The sequence below is a fragment of the Peromyscus californicus genome, unplaced genomic scaffold (assembly GCF_007827085.1).
Source record: "Peromyscus californicus insignis strain IS unplaced genomic scaffold, ASM782708v3 Scaffold_21__1_contigs__length_65335640, whole genome shotgun sequence".
In the NCBI taxonomy this organism is placed as follows: domain Eukaryota; kingdom Metazoa; phylum Chordata; class Mammalia; order Rodentia; family Cricetidae; genus Peromyscus; species Peromyscus californicus.
Window position 1 is genome coordinate 56,285,770 of NW_026294514.1, and position 22,327 is coordinate 56,308,096.

The following is a 22,327-nucleotide window of genomic DNA, read 5'->3' on the forward strand; positions in this document are numbered from 1 at the left end:
TTTGGTGTTATGTGGCATGAGGGCACACATGGTATTCATGTTGTGTTCAGAAGGAAGGCTGCAACGAGGCCACATGATTCAACCCAGGCCAGAGCTGTCAGCCACTCTGCTCACTGTTCCTTTAACTGGTGGTTAGTTCTTGTCATATATGTTATGTTCTATAACCATTTAGTATTGCTAAATCTTTCATGAAGTTTGTCTCATAGAGAACTTAGGAGAGAATGGGAGAACTCCACAAGATAGTAGTCTAGCTGCCAAGAAATGCTGGGTGTAGTTAGGTAGGGCATCAGCCAGATGCCTAGACGTGGGGAGGCAACAAAGAAAGGCCATAGGCTCCACGGGTTAAAGGGCAGGAGCAGCCTGCGCCACAGGCCCTGATCCAGCTCATTACCATGTGGGCAGCTTCATCAGCTGCAAGGGGGTAATTGGGCCCAGGAGACACTGGGCTCCAGCTAAAAAGCCATAACTATTCCTCCCTACACTTGAGGAGCCCATGTCCTAAGAATCTGTCTGAAGCTCATCTGGTCACTCTGGGTAGCCTGGGAGTCACCAGCCAGGAAGAGGCCCCTCTTTGTTCCCAAAGTCTGTCCAAGTGAGGCTTCCAGAGCCCCAGGTAGGATGAGTGCTTCTCAAGCCAGGATGGATCATGCTGTGATTTTAGAATATGTTGTAAATGTGCACCGTGGAAGAACCTCGTGTGCAGTGTGACTGAAACCCCATCATACATGTCCACATTGAAGCTAGGGCAAGATTCACCTACAACCACAGCACCCAGCATGAAGGCTCACTGTACTGTATCAAAGGGTCTTGCATCTGTAAGTGCTATACTGAGTGCTCATCTTTGGATACTGCAATGAATGTATAATGATAGACACTGTGTGAGTATGCATGTATGAGTACTGTGCTGAGTGTATATGGATGAGTAGTGTGCTTAGTCTGATGTATACATGATCAGGATTTCTGTGCTAAGTATATATGTTGAGTCCTGTGTTGAGTAATCATTAGTGGGTACTATGTTGACTATGCATCAATGGGTGCTTTGTTGAGTATTGATCTGCTAGAATTGTGCTGAGTGCATATTTGGAAGTCTATGTTGAATGTATAGTTTGGGGTCCTGTGCTATGTCCTCCCATCTAGCAGCACACAGTCGTAGTTAGCAACCTCACTGCACTGAGCATCTATCCCAGAAATCATCTGCTCCCCACCATGGCTAGGTCCTTGTCCACTGGTTCTACCATGTAGGAGGGTAGCCTCTGAGCTCGTGACTGCAGGCTGACATGGGGCAGGACCCTCTCACAGACTCCTGGGGCACCTCCAGTCCGCAGAAACTGTCCTTTCCCCTCTTGGTTTCTTGCATGGACCTGAGTTGGAACTCTGTCCATGCAAGGACATTCTATTCTGTCTGAAGCACCTGGCAGACCTGGCTTGTGATGGGAGAACCCCTGACTCCTCATCAGAACCTGTGTGGCCCTCCGATCTCTATAAGAACCATAAAACCCAGCATGAACATGTATTCTCAGTGGGGACCTCAGATTAGTGGGGACATGGGAGCCAACAGGTGACAGTCACACAAAGTGGGTACAACTGTGAGCAAGTGCCCTTTTCCTGATAGCATGCTCTATTACACAGACCATTGGCCTTGAGGGAGCTGAACAGAAAGTCCACGGTCTGTCAGTCTAAAATGATTCCAAAATAGAAAGTCTGTTTGAAGGAACACACAGCCATGGCCAAGGTACAGGTAAGGATGGGTATGCTGCTCTAAGGGGCTCAATTTGCAGATCAAGATTCTATCCAGTCCATCATTAATTAGCTCATTCACAGAGATCAGTGGCCATGTTCCAATGATAAGCACAATCCGTGGGGCTCGCACCGTCCTGGAGACACAGCATTCCCAGGCAAAGCCAGTATGCCAATGGCTCCCTTAGGAGTTTCAAAGCCGTTTGTGGCCACTGAGCCAGGAAAGGATACAATCTTTCTCTAGATGGTGGCCAGCACCAGATGTGGAGATTGCAATGGCCTGGCCATGACTGACTTAGCTTAAAGAGGTATGGGCTAGATGACACGTTGCAGGACATTGTAGGTGCTACTGAAGTCGATTCTCAGCATCAAATCATACACTAGCATTTTAATGGCATGAAAGTGCTATGTTATCTTGGGATAACACACAGCTGTGGCAAGTTTGGGTTCTTACAGGACACCATCCTTGGTGGCAGGAATCCCCATCCCAGGTGTAAACCTTGTCTGGGCAACGTCTTTCCTAGATTTTTCTTTTTCTCATCCCAGAACCTTTCCATGGACTCCAGGCTTGCTGAGCCAACCTTACAGACAGCATCCAGTGGGCTATCCAACAAGCACTCACAACACATCTCCCCAGGTAGAGATGCTCCTAGACACGGGGCAGCCACAGGACCCTCTCTACACTTCCTATCACTGCAATGTCCTGGGCATGCTACACAACTAGCCTCACCTGTCTCTCTTTTCCTCTCTCTTTGCTGCCGGGATCCAAGAGACTGCCAGAAGACCAGAGTCTGTGGCTTAAAATGTCAGACATTTAGTCTTTCAAAGTTTGGGGGACCAGACGTTCAAAATCAAACTGCGGCAGGTTGTTCTCCGAAAAGGAGGTCAGAAATTAGTGAAATCTGAGTCTGCCTTGTGACCATCATGTGCACACTATGATAGCCAACGGGAAGTAGAAGACCTCTTTTATACTGAAGTCCCCAAACCCCTTAGTGGGGTTCCAATGGCACAACTTTCCCAGGAGACGCTGCCCCTTTCCAGCAAACATGTAACCACTGATGTCAGCTGGACACCTAAGTATTTATTTACGTGATGTTTTCTTCTTTTGCAAACCAGAATTCTAGGGCTAGAATTCCAGTGCCAGAGGAAGGACCCTGAAAACTGCTTCCCCAGACTTACTTTACCCATAACCCTCAAGCTTGCAGCTGGCCAGGCATCAACACTAGCATAGTTTCAGCAGCCTGAGCAAGCAAGGGTCCACCACTCTAAGTCAGCCTTCAGATTTGGTGTCCACCTCACCTTAAGAGCTGCAGCATGGCTGGGCAGATACACAAGCCTTACCATGAGGTGCCAGGGGTCATTCATGGGCAACTAAACAGGAGAGGCATGAACTGAGCAAGTGTGGGTATCACTGGGTGGTGGAGGAGAAAGCAGGAGAGCCGACCAGTCACTGGCCCAGAGGCCTGCAGACACAATGGGATAGGAAAGCTGCCAGCCTACAGCTGAGGGGATGCAAGGACTGTGCTGTTGTTGAGTAGCTCTGTGATCAGCCCACACAGACAGCCTTCTGTCCTAGAACTGGCGTGTGTCTCGTGTGTTTGTAGGAAAGAGGTCTGTGCCTCTGTTTGGTGCTACTCTGCTACCTACAAGAACTGCCTGTGGCTGTGGGGTCTGTCCTAGGCTCAGACCCATCCTCCTGAATGAACAGTGGCCTTGGCTCTGGTTCCTCCATGGTTGTCAGCTGGTGGGTGTTGGCTGCTCTATAACTCCATGCCCAGGATCCCTAGTTGAAGGGGCCATGGCTCCTGACATCCTTCTTGTCTGCCAGTTCTCCAGGATCCTGGGCAGCCTCCGGAGCCTCCCTCTGCTCTTTATTTAGCTTGGGGTCAGCTTGGTTGCCTGGTATCCAGCTCTTGTCCCAAAGCTTACTGTCTGAGCCGCAGGAATCTTGGAGGCTTGTACCATGCCATGCTGTGGCTACATCTATGTCTGCTCACTGTCCACCCTGAGTAAGGCCTGCTCTGGAACCCTTGTCCAATTCTATCAGTGCTTCTGAGACTTGGGCCTATCCCTGTCTCCATGAGTGGAATACCTTCTGCAAGTGGCAATACTCAGCCCTGGCTTTCTCTGTTTTTACTGTCAGAACTGCAATGAGCCAGCATTTGCCTCATGGGTCCCCAGCTGCACCTCAGATCTCTATCCCCACAGCTCTATCCTGCCCTACACCATGAGGCCTTTCTGCCTCAATCTGGATGGGGTACTGTGCCATCTCTCTCCAACTCTCTAATCTTTGTGCTTCAGAGCTGCAGCTGTGGCCTGGCGGGTATTGTTCTTTATCGGCTGAAAGATTCTCTTCCCCCAAAGTGCTTCCAGGAACTTGCCTTGGATCTCCTAAGGCCTCAGTTTTTCTATGTTCAAATTAAGTTGGCTTCCCACCCCTGTATTCAAATTAAGCCATCTTCCTTGTCTGTAGCCAGGAAAGGCAGCGATGTCATCAACACATGGAGTGTCAGGATGTGTGAGCAGATGTGAGTTCTTCCTGGTGTGTATGGGGTGGGATGTGGGGGGGGGGAGTTGATCACACGGACCAAAGAGCTTTGGAGACCTCACTGAGTCACAGCAGCAGCCCAGGCCATTACACTCACACCTCCATCAAGGCAAGAGCACGGTCCTCTCTATTTTCTTGCTTCCAGACTAAGGAACAAGGCCCTGTATATACTCACCCCTGCAGGATAGTACACACAGCCCTATCTATAGCAGCTTGCTTTCTCTGCGGTAAACGTTTATGATAAAAGCAAAGCAGAGCAAATACCAGCTTTGGCACCTCTGATTCAAGGGGAAAATATACAAAATAAGCATTATCATGTTTGCCGTGATGGAACAGGGGGTGAATGCTGATGGTGGCTGGAGAAACCAATGCATGCCCTTCCTAGAATATAGAACCCAAATCCAGCAGCACAGAAAAGAAACCCATTCTGGACCCCAGCTACTCTTCTGATGGGCCATGTAGGCTTCCTACATCCTAAACATCTATCCTCATCAGTCCCCTTCTTGCCTGTCTCTTCATTATGCACTCAAACACAAGTGAACAAGTCTTGCCTATTTAAGACTTGTCAGAAGAATGAGTTCCTTTCCCTGCTGCTCACAGGAACCAGGAGTACTGTCTGTCTTTCAGTTGACGTTACTGGCTGGATCCCTTTATCCCTCCACTGACACGTGGTCCTTCCTATTGGCCTGACGATCTTTTGCAGGTGCAGAAGGATGAGAGGGGAGAACATCACCAAGGTGAGCACATTCATCCTGCTGGGCTTCCCCACAGCCCCTGAGCTGCAGTTCCTGCTCTTCCTCCTCTTCCTGCTCGCCTACCTCTTTGTGCTGGTGGAGAACCTGGCCATCATCCTCACTGTCTGGAGCAGCACCTCTCTCCACAGGCCCATGTACTACTTCCTGGGCTCCTTGTCTTTCCTAGAGATCTGGTATGTGTCAGACATCATCCCCAAGATGCTGGATGGCTTCCTCCTTCAGAGGAAACGCATCTCTTTTGCTGGTTGCATGACTCAGCTCTATTTCTTCAGCTCCCTGGTGTGCACAGAGTGTGTACTCCTGGCTTCCATGGCCTATGACCGCTATGTAGCCATCTGCCATCCCCTGCGCTACCAAGTCATCATGACCACGGAGCTCTGTGTCCAGCTCGTGATCTTCTCTTTTGCTAGTGGCTTCACCATCTCTATGATCAAGGTCTACTTTATCTCCAGTGCCACCTTCTGTGGCTCCAATGTCTTGAACCACTTCTTCTGTGACATCTCCCCCATCCTCAAGCTGGCCTGCACCGACTTCTCTACTGCAGAGCTGGTGGACTTCATCCTGGCCTTCATCATTCTGGTGTTCCCTCTCCTGGCCACCATTCTGTCCTATGGACACATCACCCTGGCTGTGCTTCGGATCCCTTCAGCCACAGGATGGTGGAGGGCCTTCTCCACCTGTGCCTCCCACCTCACTGTGGTCACCTTCTTCTACATGGCCATGATCTTCATGTATGTGCGGCCCCAGGCCATCGATTCCCGGAGCTCCAACAAGCTCATTTCTGCTGTGTACACTGTCCTCACACCCATGATGAATCCTCTGATTTACTGCCTGAGGAACACTGAATTTAAGGATGCTCTGAGAAGGACCCTGAGAGTGGGTAATACGCCTCAGTAGATATTAAGTATTCTCAAGTGTAATTCAAATAAAACCTCACATCACCTAATTCTACTTAATATTTTAATGAAATTTAACAAACCTGTAAAACTACCTACTGAGCCTTCATGTTTTCTGAGTGCGGATTCAGGGAACATCCCCCAGGTAGATCAGGCATCAGAGACTAGTCCTAGCCACCCTCTCTGCCTCAGGAGAACCACTACACTGGTTTCTAATGCCAGAGAGTAACCTGGTGTTTTGAGTTTCATTGATGTAATCATGAAGTACTTATATTTTCATGTTCTGCTTTGGCTCAGTAGTATGTGTCTGGGTGTCTCCCTGTCTTTGCATGTAGCAATGATTCATGCACTGTTGCCTAGTAATATTCACATGTGTATCAGCATGTAGTCCTGTGTTTTGCTATTGTTTGGCAGTATTATGGATACTGTCTAGGATGTGTAATACTGCTATACACAATCCAGATAATATTTTTATTGGTATCCATTCAGTTTAGTGAGCTACACAGAGCTGTATCTAGGTTAGACATAGGTACACATAGGCTGTATGTGTCTATACCTGCTGAAACACAAGGTATGTGTATGGCCAGGTTTAGTAGAAACTTTTCAAAACTTTATGTACCAGTTTTGCTCCAATTAGAAGTATAGGAGAATATCAGAGGTTCCAAATCCTGGCCAACATTTGGGATTGCTCATATGTTTCAATTCAGCCTTTCTTCTGGGCTCCAAAGGTATCCCACTGTGACTTAAATCTGCATTTTCTAAATATCAATGGCATTCTGCAGATACTGACACTGTCTCACTGTCCATCTGGATATGGCCTCTCTGGTGAGCTGTCCACATCTTCTGCCCATTTTCATATTACTCCCTTTCTTTACAGGGTTTTTTACATCATCTGGATCTGAGCTCCCTGTCAGATCTGAGCCCTTGGATGCAAAAATCATCCAGTTCATTTTATGTTCTGCCCTCATGGGTCTTACAATGAGGAAAAGTTCTTCATTTCCATGTCTAATGTGTATAATTCCCCTTATAGAGATTTTACATATATGAAATGTTTGCTTCCCCTAAGTTCATGAAAATGTTCTCCTGTGACATTCTAGAAGCTTTGTTTTTGTTTAATGTTTAAATTTGTAATCCATCTGAAACTGAAACCATTTTCCTTAGGGACTTGAAATTGGTCTAGCACTCACCCATTGTTTGAAAGGTTACACTCTTCCCTAGGTAGTGTCGCCCTTTAATAAAACAAATCGCTGAAAACATGGCTTTCTGTGCTTTGGACTCCAGCCTGCTCTTTTTGGCTACATGATTTTGGGAGCCAAACTCACTCAAGACTTTCTCAGAGGCTCTGATGAGAGGACAAAAGGGAACATTCATTCCGCATCCTTGCAGGAGTAGACTTCACAAGGATGGTCTGGGGCTCAAGCCAGTGCTTTGAAGGAGTCAAGGTTGTGGTTTCTGGGGACCCGACTCTTCACCCTGGGCTATGGTTATCAGTCCTAAAGCAGCTGTGCCTGAAGGATCATGTGTTCTCTTGCCAACATGGTCTGATTTAGCTCTCTGTCAATCTTGGCCATATATCCCCCACTCCCTGCAATTAGTTTATAAGATACTCTGTTTCTTAATAAACTTGTTTGGCATAAGTCATCAGCTTATGCAAGACTCCAGCTTTTATTTTATCTATCTTCTACCCCCATCTCCTGGCACTTCTCCCTCAAGACCCAGTCACTGAAGAAGGACCTGGTTCAGGTCAACCGGTCTCTTCCTGCACCAGTAATACAGGGTTTTCGGAATGTGGCCTTTCCTGTACCGTGAGGTCTATGAGCATGTTCTCCATTCATGTGCTTCTAGTCTAGCTCATCTTGGTTTCTCTTGGGTCTTCCTGGAAGGAGTTACACTTCTTAGAATCTGCTTGTCAGCGTCAACAAAAGAAAAGCTTGCAGGTTTCTATTCATGGGATTGTGCTGAATCTACAGATTAATTTGGAGACAATGTTATCATCACAATTTTGAAACTTTAGTAAGAAAATAATGAGCACCTGTCTTCTGTCACAATTTCAGTTTCCCGACACTACCTTGTAGCTTTGGTTAGCAGTTCTTTCTAGTGCTCGAATTTCTAAAAATTACAACGCAAAAAAAAACATATCTTAAGTTTAAATTGTAAAATTCTGTTACTTTATTACACTGTGCACAATGTAATTTCAAGCTTTTAGAGATAATGGTAGATTTACATAAAGTAGTAAAGAAATATACCAGGTAGTCAGTCCCATGTGTCCCTTGCCTAGTCTTTCCACTAGTGTCATCTTGCATGACTAAGGTACAGTTTGGTGACAGGACATTGACTAGGGCACACCCTGCAGCACTTGCTCAAGTCCCATCAGTTATGTCGATTCCTATGTCACAGCATATGCTCGTTTGTGATGACTGTGGACACAGTGCAGTCGGGGGCTGAGCACTTCCATCACCAGAAGACATCGATGCTACTGACCTGCAGCCACACCCCTATGCTGTGCCCTCTAGAAGCCCCTGAGTTTTTCTTCCTGTCACTTGATTTCAACACCTAATATATAATATAAAAGGAACCACACCGCTTGACCTTTGGAGCGTGCCACTATGCCAGATCCTGGGTTACTTCCAATGTGAATTTAAGGAAGCTACTTATATATTGAAGACACAGGTCTGTTGTCAAATATGTGGCTTGTAAATATTTTCTCCACTGTAGTTTGCCTTCTTGTCCTCTTAAGGTCTCATGTGGCAGACATTTCTGGGTTTGATAAAGTCTAGTTAACCTGTTTCCTTTTTTGAACTACCGTGATACTCTCCAGTTGCATTCTTTCCCCCCAAAAAATTTCAAGATTCTTTATGGCTGAACAAAACTTCATTTGTCTGTCCAGCACATTTTCTTCATTCCTCTGATGCTGGACACAGGTTGGCTCCATAACTTAGCTATTGTGAGCAGTGTTGCAATTGTTGAGGTGCAAGTATTTTGTGACATGTTGACTTGGAATTTTTGGGTAAGCACCTAGGTGTGGTATAGCTTGGCCATATGCACTAATTCCCCCTTTTTTTTTAAAAAAAATCTCCATACAGGCTAGCTTAATACATACATTATCACCAGCAGTGTATATATAAAGTTCTTTTTTTGTCCACATCCTCACCAGAATTTGTGGTTATTCATTTTCTTTATGACTGTCATTCTGCTTGGGCAAAGTGGAATATCAATGTACTTTTACTTTCATTTCTTTGATCACTAATGGTGTCTTTAAATTTTTCATATGTTTATTGGTCACCAGTGTTTCATCATTTGAGAATTACCTGCTCACTTCACAGGCCTATTTATTAACTGGGCTGTTTGGTGTTTGGTGAGTTCTTTGTATATTTTAGACATCAATCCTACAGATATGTAGCAAGCAAAGATTTTCTTCCATTTTGTAGGCTATCACTTCTCTTAGCTGTTTCTCTTGCTGTGCAGAAGATTTTAGTTCCATGAACTCACTGTCTTCCGTTTGTGTCCTCTGCTTTTCTTCCAGCTTCCAATGCATACCTTGTATATATTTTTCAAAGAATTCCATCTTTATTTGCTTGTGTTTGGGAGTACCATTTTTGCAGTATTGTTAATGGTATGTCTAGGAGTTACAGTATGCAGACAAACTTACAACTACCTACTGTAGAGCTGATTCATTACTCTGCTCACTGGACCAAACATTACTTCCATTCAGGTTCTTCTAGCCCCGCCTCCCTTTTCTTATTCTTTTTACTTATTCTGAGTATTTCCTGTATATACATGAAGCACTACACTAATCATGTTACAGTTCCGTTTCAACCACCAAATGTGATTTAAAAACTCATTCATTGAGGAATAAATTATGAAGCTTCTGTTCTCCATTCTCTCATTCTTTCTGCTGGAGTCCCCAGCCTTCTGCTGCCATTTGGAAAGCTTCCCTCACCCAACTATTCTAAAGAAAAGTCTTGCTGGAGATGAAAGCGGCCACTCAGGTAGGCTTATTCTTCCTCTGGATGGCTGTGGAGTTCCTCCAACAGCTTCAGGAGATCCTCCATCCCCATCCCACCCCCTCTGGTCACAAGCATCCACGGAAAATAAAATGGGTGGGAATACTTCCCAGGCCATTTTGTTGAAGCCTATATTGTGTTGACAATAAGGCGAGACAAAAATAATCCCTGACTAAAAATCATAGACCACTCTCCTCCATGAACAAGTGAAGGATTCTTTTTAAAAGTTCAAGCACAACTTATTATTATGAGAATGACATATATAATCAAATGGGGGCAGGAGTAATCCGGGGATTCAAATCTCATTGAATAGTCAAAATTTACAAATATCTCACAACAGTTAACTCACAATAAAAACTGTCAGCAAACTCAGGGCAGATGACTGACGCCAGCTTAAGTAGCATCATTAAGACCTGCAAGTTAATGGCTTACACAGCTTTTCATTATGCCACCAACAGAAGCTGTCAAACACAGAGACCTTATCTTAGGAGGTAAGACAGTGTCTTTCCTTGAGGGTGAGCTGGGACACCTAGCGCACTGGAGGGGAGTTGTGGAATGGGATGATCAGGACGCAAGAGGAGAGGGTTCCCACTCCCATTCTTATATATACTGGAAACAGCACTGGGCTTTCTAGAAATGCGGAAATGTAGGGCACGTTTTGTGTCTCCTACATGGAGGTGGTCTACGCCCAGCCCGGGACTGGCCCACTGTTTTGGGGGTCCTCCCCCTAACAACACTTTCCTGGCTTCCTCAGACTCTTCTTCCTTAGCCTCAGAGGGTCTTGGAGCTGAAGACGTTTCCGGGAGGCAGCTGTGGAAGTAAGGCAGGGAGCTCTGCACTGGAGACCACGGTGGTTCCAGACCTGAGGCCACCTCAGCTCTCAGCACTACTAGAGCTCAGAACCGGGTCGTGCGCGGGTCTCATCCACAGAGCCCGGGCGGGTGGCAGGTCCTCCTCTCTCGGAACCCAGGGCGGGGAGTGGGTGACGCCCACAGAACCAAGGAAGTGGGTCCTCTCCTCAGAGGTCCGGCGTGGAGCCGGGAGGCAGGTCCTCACCACAGAATCTGGGGAGCGAGCGGAGGGGGGTCACATTTTCGGCACACCCCTCAAGGCATCTACAAGAACCCCAGCTCAAAGTTAGCAGCCTCCATGCAATCCACAAGGCGCAGCATCTCGCCCTTAGCCACCACACACGTAGTTCTACTGCCTAGGGTCCAGCCGCGCTGCCCGTTCTAAGGAGCTAACCCCATCCTCAGAGTGTGGGTCTGGGATTAAGCACCGCCCCTCCCCTAGAGCCCCACCCGGTCCCCTGCCCTCTGCGGGAAGATTTTTTTTCCCGACAGGCGCCGCGAACACCTCGGCTGTGACGTCATGACAGCGCGCCGCAGACAGACTAGGACCCCGTCGCGCTCGCGTCCCTCTGGTCCTTGAGCCGGCCGGGACGGCGGAGCCATGGCTTTGAGGCTGCTGAGACTTGTCCCAGCGTCGGCGTCCGCGTGCGGCCTCGCGGCCGGAGCCCAGCGCGTGGTGAGCGGCGGGCGGCTAGTCTTGCTTGGGTCCCGGCCTGTCGGCTGCGAGCCTCGACGCCCGGCATTGTTGATCTGACCTTCGAGCCGCAAGCTCCTGAGGCCCCCACCCGCAGCTCCGGGTGCAGCGTTGCGGCGGGACTCGCTCTCCTGGCTGCACTTAGGGAACCGGGATGCCGGAGCCCTGGAGACTGGGCCCGCTTGCTCATCCGTTCAGTGATTGGCGAAGCTGCTTTGTCAAGCGCCCTGTAGACGCTGGAGTGATGTGTTGTGTAACAGAGACCTTTGGGGTAGATTGGGGAGGATTAGGACCGTCCTAAAGTGTGTGCAGGATGGTGGGTGAGACTAGGTGCCGAGCGGGCCGTGGCTGGAAACAGGACACGTTTTACGACAGCATGATATCTTTGCTTTCTAATAGCTAGAACTACATAGGTGTTAAATTGTAAAGGGATTGACCTCATACTAAGGATTTTTATTTTGAAGAGAAGAGTGGTGTGTGTGTGAGAGAGAGGTGTGAATGTGAGCCAGAGAGAGAAATGGGGTGTGCATGAATGTGAGCCGGAATTAGCACTGTCGGCCTAAGCCGCATTAGGACCACACTTACCAGCTGGAGCGCAGAGCATGTTCACAGTGCACTTTTGCTTTGACCTTGTCTCTTAGAGGCTACATTCATTTCTTTGGCCCTTCATCAGTTCGTTCAGTGAGGTTGTTTCACATATGTATGTTGGAAGTTAAGTCACGTTCTGTGTTCCGTCCTAAGTTTTGTATGCATTGAGTTCATTCCTCACGCTGTGCAGTTCCGTGGTTTTGCACAGTGGGCAGTGACATATCTCTGCCTTATAGTACCACACGGAGTAGTTCACAGCTTTAAAAAAAAAAATCCATTGTGCTTAATATTCATTTGTTTTCCATCCCCTAAACTGACAGCCACTGCTCTTTTGATGATTTCTGTCATTTTTGCCTTTTCTAGACTCATGTAGTCAGTCACACATATTGCCCGTCACACTGCTTTCTATGCTTACATTTACTTTTACAGTGGGGCTGGAGAGATAGATCAGTGGTTAAGAGTACTCGTTGCTGTTCTAACACACACACACACACACACACACACACACAATCTAAGTAATAAATCTTAAGCCAGATGTCATGGTGTACACCTTTAATTCCAGCATGAGACAGGTAGATCAATGAAATCTAGGGCAGCCTGATCTACACAGGAGTTCCAGGCCTGCCAGAAAGAAAAAAGATTTGCTCATGTCTTTATGGCTTGTTTAGTCTGGGTAATGCTCCATAGTTTGGATATATTATCACTTGTCTGTTTACCTATTGAAGACCATTTTGGTAGTTTCCCCTTCGAGACAATTATGAAAAAAAAGCTGCCTTAGGTATGCATGCAAATTTCTTGTGGGAATGTGTTTCCTACAGTTGGGTGATGTGGTTGCTGGGTCATTAGCGAGGCGGTAGTTTTAGAACCATCTGTCTTCCGCTGACTGTCCCATTGCACTACTCAGCAGTGCAGAGCATCCTGCCGCACGCTGTCTTGCTGCCTTGCTGGTGTTGGTGCTGGCAGTCATCTGAATTGGTGGGCATCCTGTGAGCACACACAGTGCATCTCCTGGTTCTCATGGGAGCATCTTAGGTGCTTACTTACCACCCACATTATCTTTGTGGGATCAGTTTACTTCTCATTTTAAAATTTGCTGCCCTTTGAGTTGTTCACCTTTTAACTGTGTATCCCCCACTCTTCCATGCTTGGTGATCTTTTTTGGGGGGGTGGGGGAGAGTGGGTTTCTTCAGTTTGGTGAATAGACTGGGAGACTGCTGATGAGGATGTCTCTTGCCTTATGGATGAGAGATGTAAGAATGACCTTAGCATTGGTACAGCAGTAGAGGGAGATGATGCTTCTTCTGCAGAGCCTGGGAGTTTGGCTTCTGTGGGTGATTATGGAGTGGAAGGAAGGCAAAGATAATGCTTGTATTTGCTCTGTTGTTTGTTGGATCATGGACAGTTCCTGCTGTAAAGGGCATCATATTTGGGGGTTAGAGTATGGAAACTCTACTTTGGTTTAAGTCTTCTAGCTTTCTCAAGCCTACAATGTGCACTCAGTGGTGGGTAACTAGGTAACTGAAAACAGACGCTTAGATCAGAGAGGTGCTTTTATTCTGTCAGGTCCCCCTCTCCTCTGCCATATGTCCATCTAATCCACCCACCCAGTTTTTATTAACATAGCAAGCATCCTTGTTTCAGGCCCTGTTCTATGACCTGGGGAGGTAAACAGTCAACTCTCAGAGAGCTTACACTGAGGAAAAAGGGAGTCGGCTCATCAAACAAGAGGGACCTCCTCGTATTTTACCTAATAGTTGCTAATGCTTGCAGTAACCACAGTGGTGATGTGATGTGTTTTTCAGGAACAGATTCACACCAGTGTGCAGTGCCAGCTGAAGTATGGGCATTTGGCGTACATTCTTGGTGATAAGGTATCCAAAAAATTCAATGACTACAGCCGAGTGATAACGGTAGACGGGAACCTATGCTCTGGGAAAAGCAAGCTCGCAAAGGATATCGCAGAGACCCTAGGTATGGACAGCATACAGAATGGCCCTGGCTTATCAGGCATGTGACTGCTTATCCTACCTAGAATTGGGTTGACTGTTGACTGACTAAATTTAGGCCTAAGGTAGATCTTTTACATTTTTCAGTTGCTTGTTGAATATATGCCTATAATCTGTCTCAGTGCTTGAGAGGCTGAGGCAGGAAGACTGGCATGCAATCGAGGCAAGCTTGGGCTATACAGTGAGTACAGGCCACCAGAGCTTCATAGGAAGACCCCCATCTCAAAAAGACTGAATTGTAGTGAATTTAAAAGTCCGTGGCAGTTAGCAATTGGAGTTGAATTTTACCTGGAGTGTGGCAGAGTGCCTGCCTGAGCTGCTTTGCCAGAGGAGCTGTCACTGCATTTGCTTTCACATGGGATGATGGGGAGAGAGACCAACCTGTTCCGGTTCGGGGTGCAGCCCTCTGCTTACTTGATGATGGGGAGAGAGACCGGCCTGTTCCAGTTCGGGGTGCAGCCCTCTGCTTACTTACCTTGTGCTCATGGTGGACAGCAGCAGTGGGGTGAGGCTTGGAAGGGGCTGTGATGTGCTGCTTGGTCACGGGAAATGGTGAAGTGTGCTCTTTAGCTGTTGTCCACGGCACCTCACACGCTTCTTGAGCATGTCAAGAAGTGTGGGCAAAAGGTGTCTTCCCTTGGGTTCTGATGCCCAGCCCTGGCGATAGCATTCACATTTTCTTTGTGTTTTTGTCCAGCCACACACTTACAGTCCCAGTGATCAATCAACCCATGCTTCATCTGGGTGTCCTCTCCTTAGGCATGAAGCACTTTCCGGAAGCAGGGATACAGTACTCGAGCAGCACCACAGGTGACGGAAGGCCCCTGGACACGGAATTCAGTGGCAGCTGTAGCTTAGAGAAGTTTTATGATGACCCGAAAAGCAACGACGGTAACAGCTACCGCCTGCAGTCCTGGCTGTACGCCAGCCGCCTCCTGCAGTACTCCGACGCCCTGGAGCACCTCTTGAGCACAGGTACGACTGGGTCCTGGGGGAGGCAGGCTGGGGGCCCGTTCTGAGTAGAGGTTTTCTGAAAAGGTACTTTAGGCAAGTTCTGTGTTTCCAGTAAGATCATAAATCCTTGAAATCCTTGTTGATCCAGGCTCCCAGCAGCACAGCCTTATCACTGCTGCCCACAGCAGGGAGAGCTGCAGCTTGTAGAAGTGATGTCATTGCTGTAAACATAACCGTGATAGAGGACAGAGCATACAGGTGACTGGGAGGATGTGAAGTCAGACCCATCAGGATGGACTGTGTGTCCTGTAGAGCCTTGAATGACTGCCAGTGGGTTTTCTGGAGGGACAGTGGCCAGGCTGGAAGTTGTCACAGAATAAAATTTAAACCTTGAAAAGACGGCAGAGGTTGGGGGAAGGCAAAACATGCAGGGTCCCAGGGCCCTGCAGTTAGGGAGAGTATGTCCTTAGATGCTATCCAAGCCAAGTATGTTTGGGCAAGCAGAGTTTAGAGTGGGAGACTGCAGCAAGGACTAGGAAGCAAGGACTTGGGGGAGAGCAGACAACAGAACAGCGATGTGTGTAGATGAGGTCAGGATACAGCCCCTTCCCTGGGAAACAGCAAGGGTGTTGACTTGGACCTGAACCTAGAAAACTAGCAGCAGACATACTGTGCCACTGGCACATTGCGGGGGAGGGGAGGAGGATGTGGCCAGTATTTAAGGCTGGGTCTGCACCTTACAGCAGTGGCTGCCCTGTGGTTGATGAGTGGACCGTGTGGGAGAAGGGGTGACTGGTGCTGGCTGCTCCGTGATTGATAGACAGATTATGTGGGAAAGACTGGGTGGTTTGTGTTTAAGGCTGTGTCTACTTTCTGTGGCTGTGGCTTCCCTGTGGTTGATGGTGGGTTTAGAAGTGAGTTCAGCTGTACCTGGGAAGTTGGATCAGTGATTCTGATTCTGAGCTATGAGAACAAGGATGTGTTTTCAATAAGGCCTCAAGATAGCTGATAAAGCTACTTCACAGATTTGCACTTGGGGCCCATTGTCTTGAACTCTTGGGCTCCTGAGCACATAGCGTGTGTCCACAAACCCTGGATCATGCTGAAGTTATCACAGAAATGTCTGGTTTTTATTTCCCAATTTTATTAATGATTATTTTCTTCCATGGATGGAAGCTCAGGTCTTGATTAGTATTATTCCTAGGAACTTATGTGGTCTGGAGTCGTCTTCTTGGGTTCTGTACTCAAAGAAATCCAAACAGTAGCTTGGAAATGCTGTTGGCTTTCAGGGCAGTCCATTTTCTTTTAGAATCATATTCTACTCTATTTTCTAACTACTTGTTTCTTAAATTAAAAAGAAACACTTTACAGCCGGGCGGTGGTGGCACAGGCCTTTAATCCTAGCACTCAGGCAGGCAGATCTTTGTGAGTTCAAAGCCAGCCTGGTCTACAAATCAAGTTCCAGGACAGCCAGGGCTACACAGAGAAACCCTGTCTCAAAACCAAAAAAAAAAAACAAAAAAAAACCACTTTACATTTTACATGTTAAGTGAATAGTGATTTGTTTCCTTTTATGCTGTGTTCAGTTTCTAAATATTTTGTAAGTACCTGCTGTGTGCTAGGCTTATTCCAAAAGCCAGAAATACTGCAGGAAGGAGGCTTCTATTTTAACAGGAGGATAAGACTGACTGGAAATACATATGGCAGTCGTGGGCTGGTGGCGAGTGCTCTGGGGAGCTGGGCCTAGGTGAAGGTATATAGTGCCCTGTACAACGAGCTTCTCCCTGTGGTGTTTGTTCTTCCAGAGGGGAAGGTTCTGCCTAGGCCCAGCAGGGTGGGTTGCAGGGACTTTTGTCTTGAGTATCTTGAGTGATTATATTGCAGTGAGTGAAGCTGGCAGTGATGTCTATAAAGGTGAGAAGTGGCCAACTTAGAATATTTGACCTGGAGGTCTTTACTTTGAAGGAGGGAGGAGACCATGTAGTTGGAAGTTTTCCTATGTCCTGCCCGGTCCTGTAGCTGCTAAGTCCCAAGTAAACACACAGAGGCTTATATTAATTACAAACTGTATGGCCTGTGGCTCAGGCTTCTTGCTAGCTACCTCTTCCATCTTAACTCAACCCATTTCTATTAATCTATGTTTTGCCACATAGCTTTGTAGCATTACCTGTTCTCTCACATCTTGCTTCTCCTGGCGGCAGCTCGCATCATCTGCCTGGCTCCACCCTCCTTCATCTCCATCTTCAGTTTGAATGTACCGCCTAATGCCTAACCTTATTCTGCCTCGCCATTCGGCAAACAGCTTTATCATCAACCAATGAGAGCAACATATATTCACAGCATACAGAAAGATATCCCACAGCAAGATCATTAGGAGATTTGAGCACAGCTTTATCAAGCCCAATTTGCAAGCGTCCTTCTGCTGCTGAGGAGGGAGAATGAAGATATCATTGGGAGAGGCTGTCTTCTGTACGCTTCCTTTCTCCTTCTCATCGAGTGTGACAGGAGCAGTTGCCTTTGGCTGCCTCAGCACCTCAAAGACAGGGCTGTCCCTGTGTGGCTGTCCATCTCTCAGGCCGTGCCAAAAGATGTAGAAGACACTGGACCAGAGAAAGAAGTGATCTGACATCATTACATATCTGACCTAGAAAGGATATTTGATTAGAATGTTAAGCAGGTCTCAGTCAACAAAAAATAATGCTCTGATCCAGGCTATTCTTTGGGACATGATTGCTCTGAGGCAATAATCTGAAGCTGCTGCTGAAAGAGAAATAGCTTTCTTTAATGGTGGAGATGGCCTCAGGAGAGACAGGAATGTTACTTTGACCCTGTAGTATAGCATTATACTAAATGCTGGAATTCTACCTCTTGTTACAATATCAGGACATGAATTTGTCCCATTTCCAGACACATGAGGTAACAAAGAGTTCTTAAATTACCCTGAACTTGGAACATTTTTATACTTAATTATTTATATTTAGAAAAACAACAAAAATATATGTTTGAGAGAATTTGGGGATGGTTGTGATGAGTAAGACATGAAGTATAAGAGGAGTTGACCTGGGATCTGAGCTGGTTTAGAACCCACATTCCTCTTCTGTCACAGGTGATAGAGGAGATGGAGTTACCCCAAACCAAAAAAGCACTGTGGTTTTAAAGGTGTTTTCCACTGGCAGTAGTGTAGTCTTTGAATGTTTTTGGTAAGAACTGGAACTGTAAGTGACTGGCCTTTTTGTTTTCCATTTCCTTTTTTTTTTTTTTTAGGTTTTTCGAGACAGGGTTTCTCTGTGCAGCTTTGCGCCTTTCCTGGATCTCGCTCTCTAGACCAGGCTGGCCTCGAACTCACAAAGATCCACCTGCCTCTGCCTCCCAAGTGCTGGGATTAAAGGCGTGCGCCACCACCGCCCGGCTGTTTTCCATTTCTAAAATGAAATTTCTAGTTCGCAGTACTTTTTAATCCATGTGGTTTAAAATTTTTGTTTGCTTGTTTCAACAGGACAAGGTGTGGTCTTGGAGCGCTCCATCTTCAGTGACTTTGTTTTCCTGGAGGCAATGTACAACCAGGGCTTCATCCGAAAGGAGTGTGAGTTGTATAATATGCCCTCCGGTGTGCTTGTGCCTCTGCTGATGGGGATACCTCCACAGAGGCTGAGGGCAGGGTATTTTGTTCTGTTGCATACCATATTCCCCGGGGAAAGGGAGCTCAGCAAGCTCCCATTGTCCCGGTCATCCTAAATAGGTATCTTTTGTCCCTTCGCTTACCCTGAAGCAGAGTGGCATCCTTGGTGCCATCCCCCAGCTTCCTTAGCCATACTCCAAGAGACCCTTGATCTTCAGGTCAGCCCTACAGCTTCACTAGTTTTCCTTGGCCTGTATAGCTAATTGTGCTAAACTCTCCAGTTCTGGTATGTAGTTTTATGAGATCGGGCCATTTTATTTCCTCTCTGTTCCTGCACGGTTGCCCCTCCAACAAATTGGTGAGCCTATTTTAGGAACACTGGCATCGGTTGGGTCATTGGCAGATGACAAAGGAGAAAGACTGAAAGGCTGTTGGTTAAAGGAGGTGGCCCGGGAGCCCTGGGGAGGTTGGTGTGTCTGTAAGGAGTTCAGGTGTGCTGTGCTTGGCTTGAGTCACCTTCAGGGTCTGGCTCTTGCCTGTGTGCTTGATGGCTTGATGTGTGCTTGGTCAGGGAAACTGAGGCAAGCAAAATGATGCTATAATCTGAGACTCTGACTCTGGCTCTGCTGTATTCTGGTGGCTAGAGGTCATCCATCTGTGTGTGTGGAGCAGAAAGAGTTGGCAAGGGCAGCCTGCCCTGTACATGCCGAGCAGCAGTTGAGGTTGGTCAACAGGTATTTCTGGGGGCTACTGTGAGCACAGCTCTGCCTGGATGCTCAGGGATACCACGCAAGGAAGGCCTTTGGTATCCTAGAGACGAGGGCATTAAGCCAGCAGAAGTAATGGGTGGCTGCACAGCATCCCTGAGCACCCCTCAGCTTCGCTCTAGAGTACTATGGAAAGAGCATGCCGGGGACCTGGCTGACATGTGACGGGAGTAGTGGGGGTCATTGCCAGGGACAGCTCCTGTGGTGAATGGCCTTCAGGGATCATCTACCAAGTGCAGGAGAGAGTGAGGACAGGGGCATTGTCAGCAGCAGGCGGGGGACTGGGTGGTGGTCGGGTGGCAGAACATGGCAGGGAATGCACAAGTAAGGACTGGCCTTTGAGGGCAGGAGGCTTGGATAGCTTCTGGAAGTCCTGAGGGACCACTGAGCATTTATTTTAAGTGTGAGAAGGAAGATTTGGTAGGTAGGTGGTCACAGAAATGTCTGGAGGGAACATATGTGGTGAGGAAAAGTCCAAGGGGAAGAGGCAGTTGGGAGGAAGTGGGAAGGGAACAGGGTGGTCTGGGTTAGCGGACGCACTGGCAGCAGGAGTTACCTGCTAAGGAGATTTAAGCTGACAAGGAGGGAACAGTGGTCACTCTTAGAGAAGCGCAGCAGGAGAGTGAGGAAGACCAGTTTGTAGAATGAAGAGGAGTCAATAGGCTGCAAAGTGGGTTTCTGTGTGGGTATCGTGGGTGTGGAATTCTCTGAAGGGAGCCCAGGATATCCCCAAAGGCAGACTCATGCTGCTAAGGCCTGTGGGATAGATCCAACAGGTGTAGTTTGGGGTCAGCACTGACAGTGGGCGGACCTGTTTGGACTTGGTAATGCTCGTGAGTGATAACAGAGTGGTAACCAGGTCCTAGGTGCAATTACTGAGGAGGCAGAAACCCCAGAGGATAAAGCTCCGTGGCTACTTGTGCACAGAAATAGCCAAAGGGTAGGAGAGGGTTGGCCATGCCACAGGGCTGTAACAGGTGACCATTGGATTTTACATGTGTGAGGTTGGTGACTGAGACCAGTCATATTAGTACCAGGACAGGGAAAAGTGCGTTGGCTAAAGTCAGTGACATCCAGTGAGGGAAAGAGGCCTAAGGGATGGGATGTTGGCACAAATAAACAGGCAGATGGAGAGGAAGCAAGGGAGTCCATGACCTTAGCAGAGGGCAAGGCTGGTACATTGCAAGCAGAGCAAGGCCTGGCTTTCTCCTTAGACTTATGTGGGTGTGGTCAGGGCACCATAAAGAAATAGATACACAGCAGGTGTATCATGCATCTCAGCTCAGAAACATACAAGGAGAATACTGGTGTGCCTCCACCTTGCCTAGGAAGTGAGGAAGACATACTCAGTCTGCCCTGTGTGCAGCGGTTAGGGTGATGGTTTAGATCCCCATGTGCCAGAAGCCTGTAGCTGTCTAGAGTTTGATGACGATGGGTTCTCTCACGCAGGTGTGGACCACTACAAGGAAGTGAAACGGCTCACTCTCCCAGAATACCTGCCACCCCACGTAGTCATCTATATCGATGTGCCTGTGCCAGAGATACAGAGCCGGATCCAGAAGAGAGGAGATGTAAGTCAGTACCCATGAGAGTCAGGCGTCTCCATGTTTTTGAGATCATGTGTGCCAATTCCCAGTGGCCTTTACAGGGCAGGAGACACGTGCGGGAGGTCCCAGCCAGGAGCACACATCTGTCCACTGAGCCGTTCCTGTGGGGAGGCAGTGTGAGCTTCTCCTCTACCCTGCTTGGATTTTCCTCTTCTCTAAGAGGTCCTGTTGTCTAGAGATGAAAGTGATTTGGATGGCCTTTCAGTTGCCATGTAAACTCGATGGGTGTTTTGTGTTGAGTGTTTATGTTACATTGTGTATCTTTTCTGATCTATCTGCATGTGATCTTGTTTCACTTTGGCCATGGCTAGTGATTCCCTGTCACCCCTACAGTGCCTTGGCCCCTCCCTCACCTGTTAATACTAAGTGCCTGCGTCGTCTGTCAGACAGAAATGCCTGCAGTTCCTGCATAGTACCCACTGTGCTGGAGGTTCCCGGGTGCAAAGTCAATCCCCTTCACCTTTGTAGACAGAGTGCAGTTGACTGTCACATTTTCCTGTGCCTGGTCCAGGGGCCAGGGTGGCAGGCACACTCAGAAAATGAGTGTCTCTTTTCTTTTTCTGAACAGCTTTAGTGAAATGGAATTTATACTGGTTCATTACACGCACCAGTTGAAATTTACAACTGATTTTCAGCAAACTTAGCAAATTACAGCAACTTCCATCACAATCCAGTTTTAGAATATTTTCTTTATTTCTATAAGTCAAAACAGTAGGCCTAATCATTTTTTTCTCCCTCTCCTCTTCCTTCCCACAAGTGTTTCTTGAGTACCTATGTACTAGACTACAGGGTGCTGGGGCAGTGTGCTAACTGAATAGGTGAGTTCCCCACCCCAGCAGCTCACGCTCTAGTAGAGGAGCCCTGTCGTGAGCAAGGAAATCAACAAAAAGCCACAGAGGATGAACCAGGGTGAAAGGATGAATCTTAGCTAAATTGTCCACTCTTAATTGAATTTTAAAATGTTTTAAGATGGGCCGGGCGGTGGTGGCACACGCCTTTAATCCCAGCACTCGGGAGGCAGAGCCAGGCGGATCTCTGTGAGTTCGAGGCCAGCCTGGGCTACCAAGTGAGTTCCAGGAAAGGCGCAAAGCTACACAGAGAAACCCTGTCTCAAAAAAACAAAAAAAAAAAAAAAATGTTTTAAGATGATCTTCAGATCAGAGGAAGTGAAAGAGTGCGTGGAGGTTGAAAGAAGGGAAAGAGCAGAGAGGTAGAGAGGGCTCTGCCGCAGGAGAAAGCTGAGGCAGGTGAGAGAGAGTTGGCCTCCCAGTCTTTGGTCCCTTGGTGCCTTCATGTGATGT

At 47.5% G+C, this 22,327-nt stretch overlaps 2 protein-coding genes across 4 annotated transcripts in view; both read left to right on the forward strand.

The window, feature by feature from the left end:
- Window positions 1–4,998: 4,998 nt before the first annotated feature.
- Window positions 4,999–5,937, forward strand: LOC128117395 (olfactory receptor 6B2-like). Its single transcript, XM_052749289.1, has one exon. It carries the CDS (start codon window positions 4,999–5,001, stop codon window positions 5,935–5,937), a length of 939 nt encoding a protein of 312 aa, XP_052605249.1.
- Window positions 5,938–11,333: 5,396 nt separating this feature from the next.
- Ndufa10 (NADH:ubiquinone oxidoreductase subunit A10) overlaps window positions 11,334–22,327 on the forward strand; it is a 49,712-nt gene continuing 38,718 nt past the window's right edge. For 2 of the 3 annotated variants that reach the window (XM_052750388.1, XM_052750390.1), the window contains exons 1-5: window positions 11,334–11,467; window positions 13,876–14,044; window positions 14,839–15,054; window positions 18,530–18,616; window positions 20,869–20,990. In XM_052750388.1, coding sequence (XP_052606348.1) covers window positions 11,393–11,467; window positions 13,876–14,044; window positions 14,839–15,054; window positions 18,530–18,616; window positions 20,869–20,990 — 669 coding nt within the window. In that variant the 5' untranslated portion in view covers window positions 11,334–11,392. The remainder of the gene's footprint in view (window positions 11,468–13,875; window positions 14,045–14,838; window positions 15,055–18,529; window positions 18,617–20,868; window positions 20,991–22,327) is intronic. The other variant, XM_052750389.1, reaches the window with a different exon arrangement.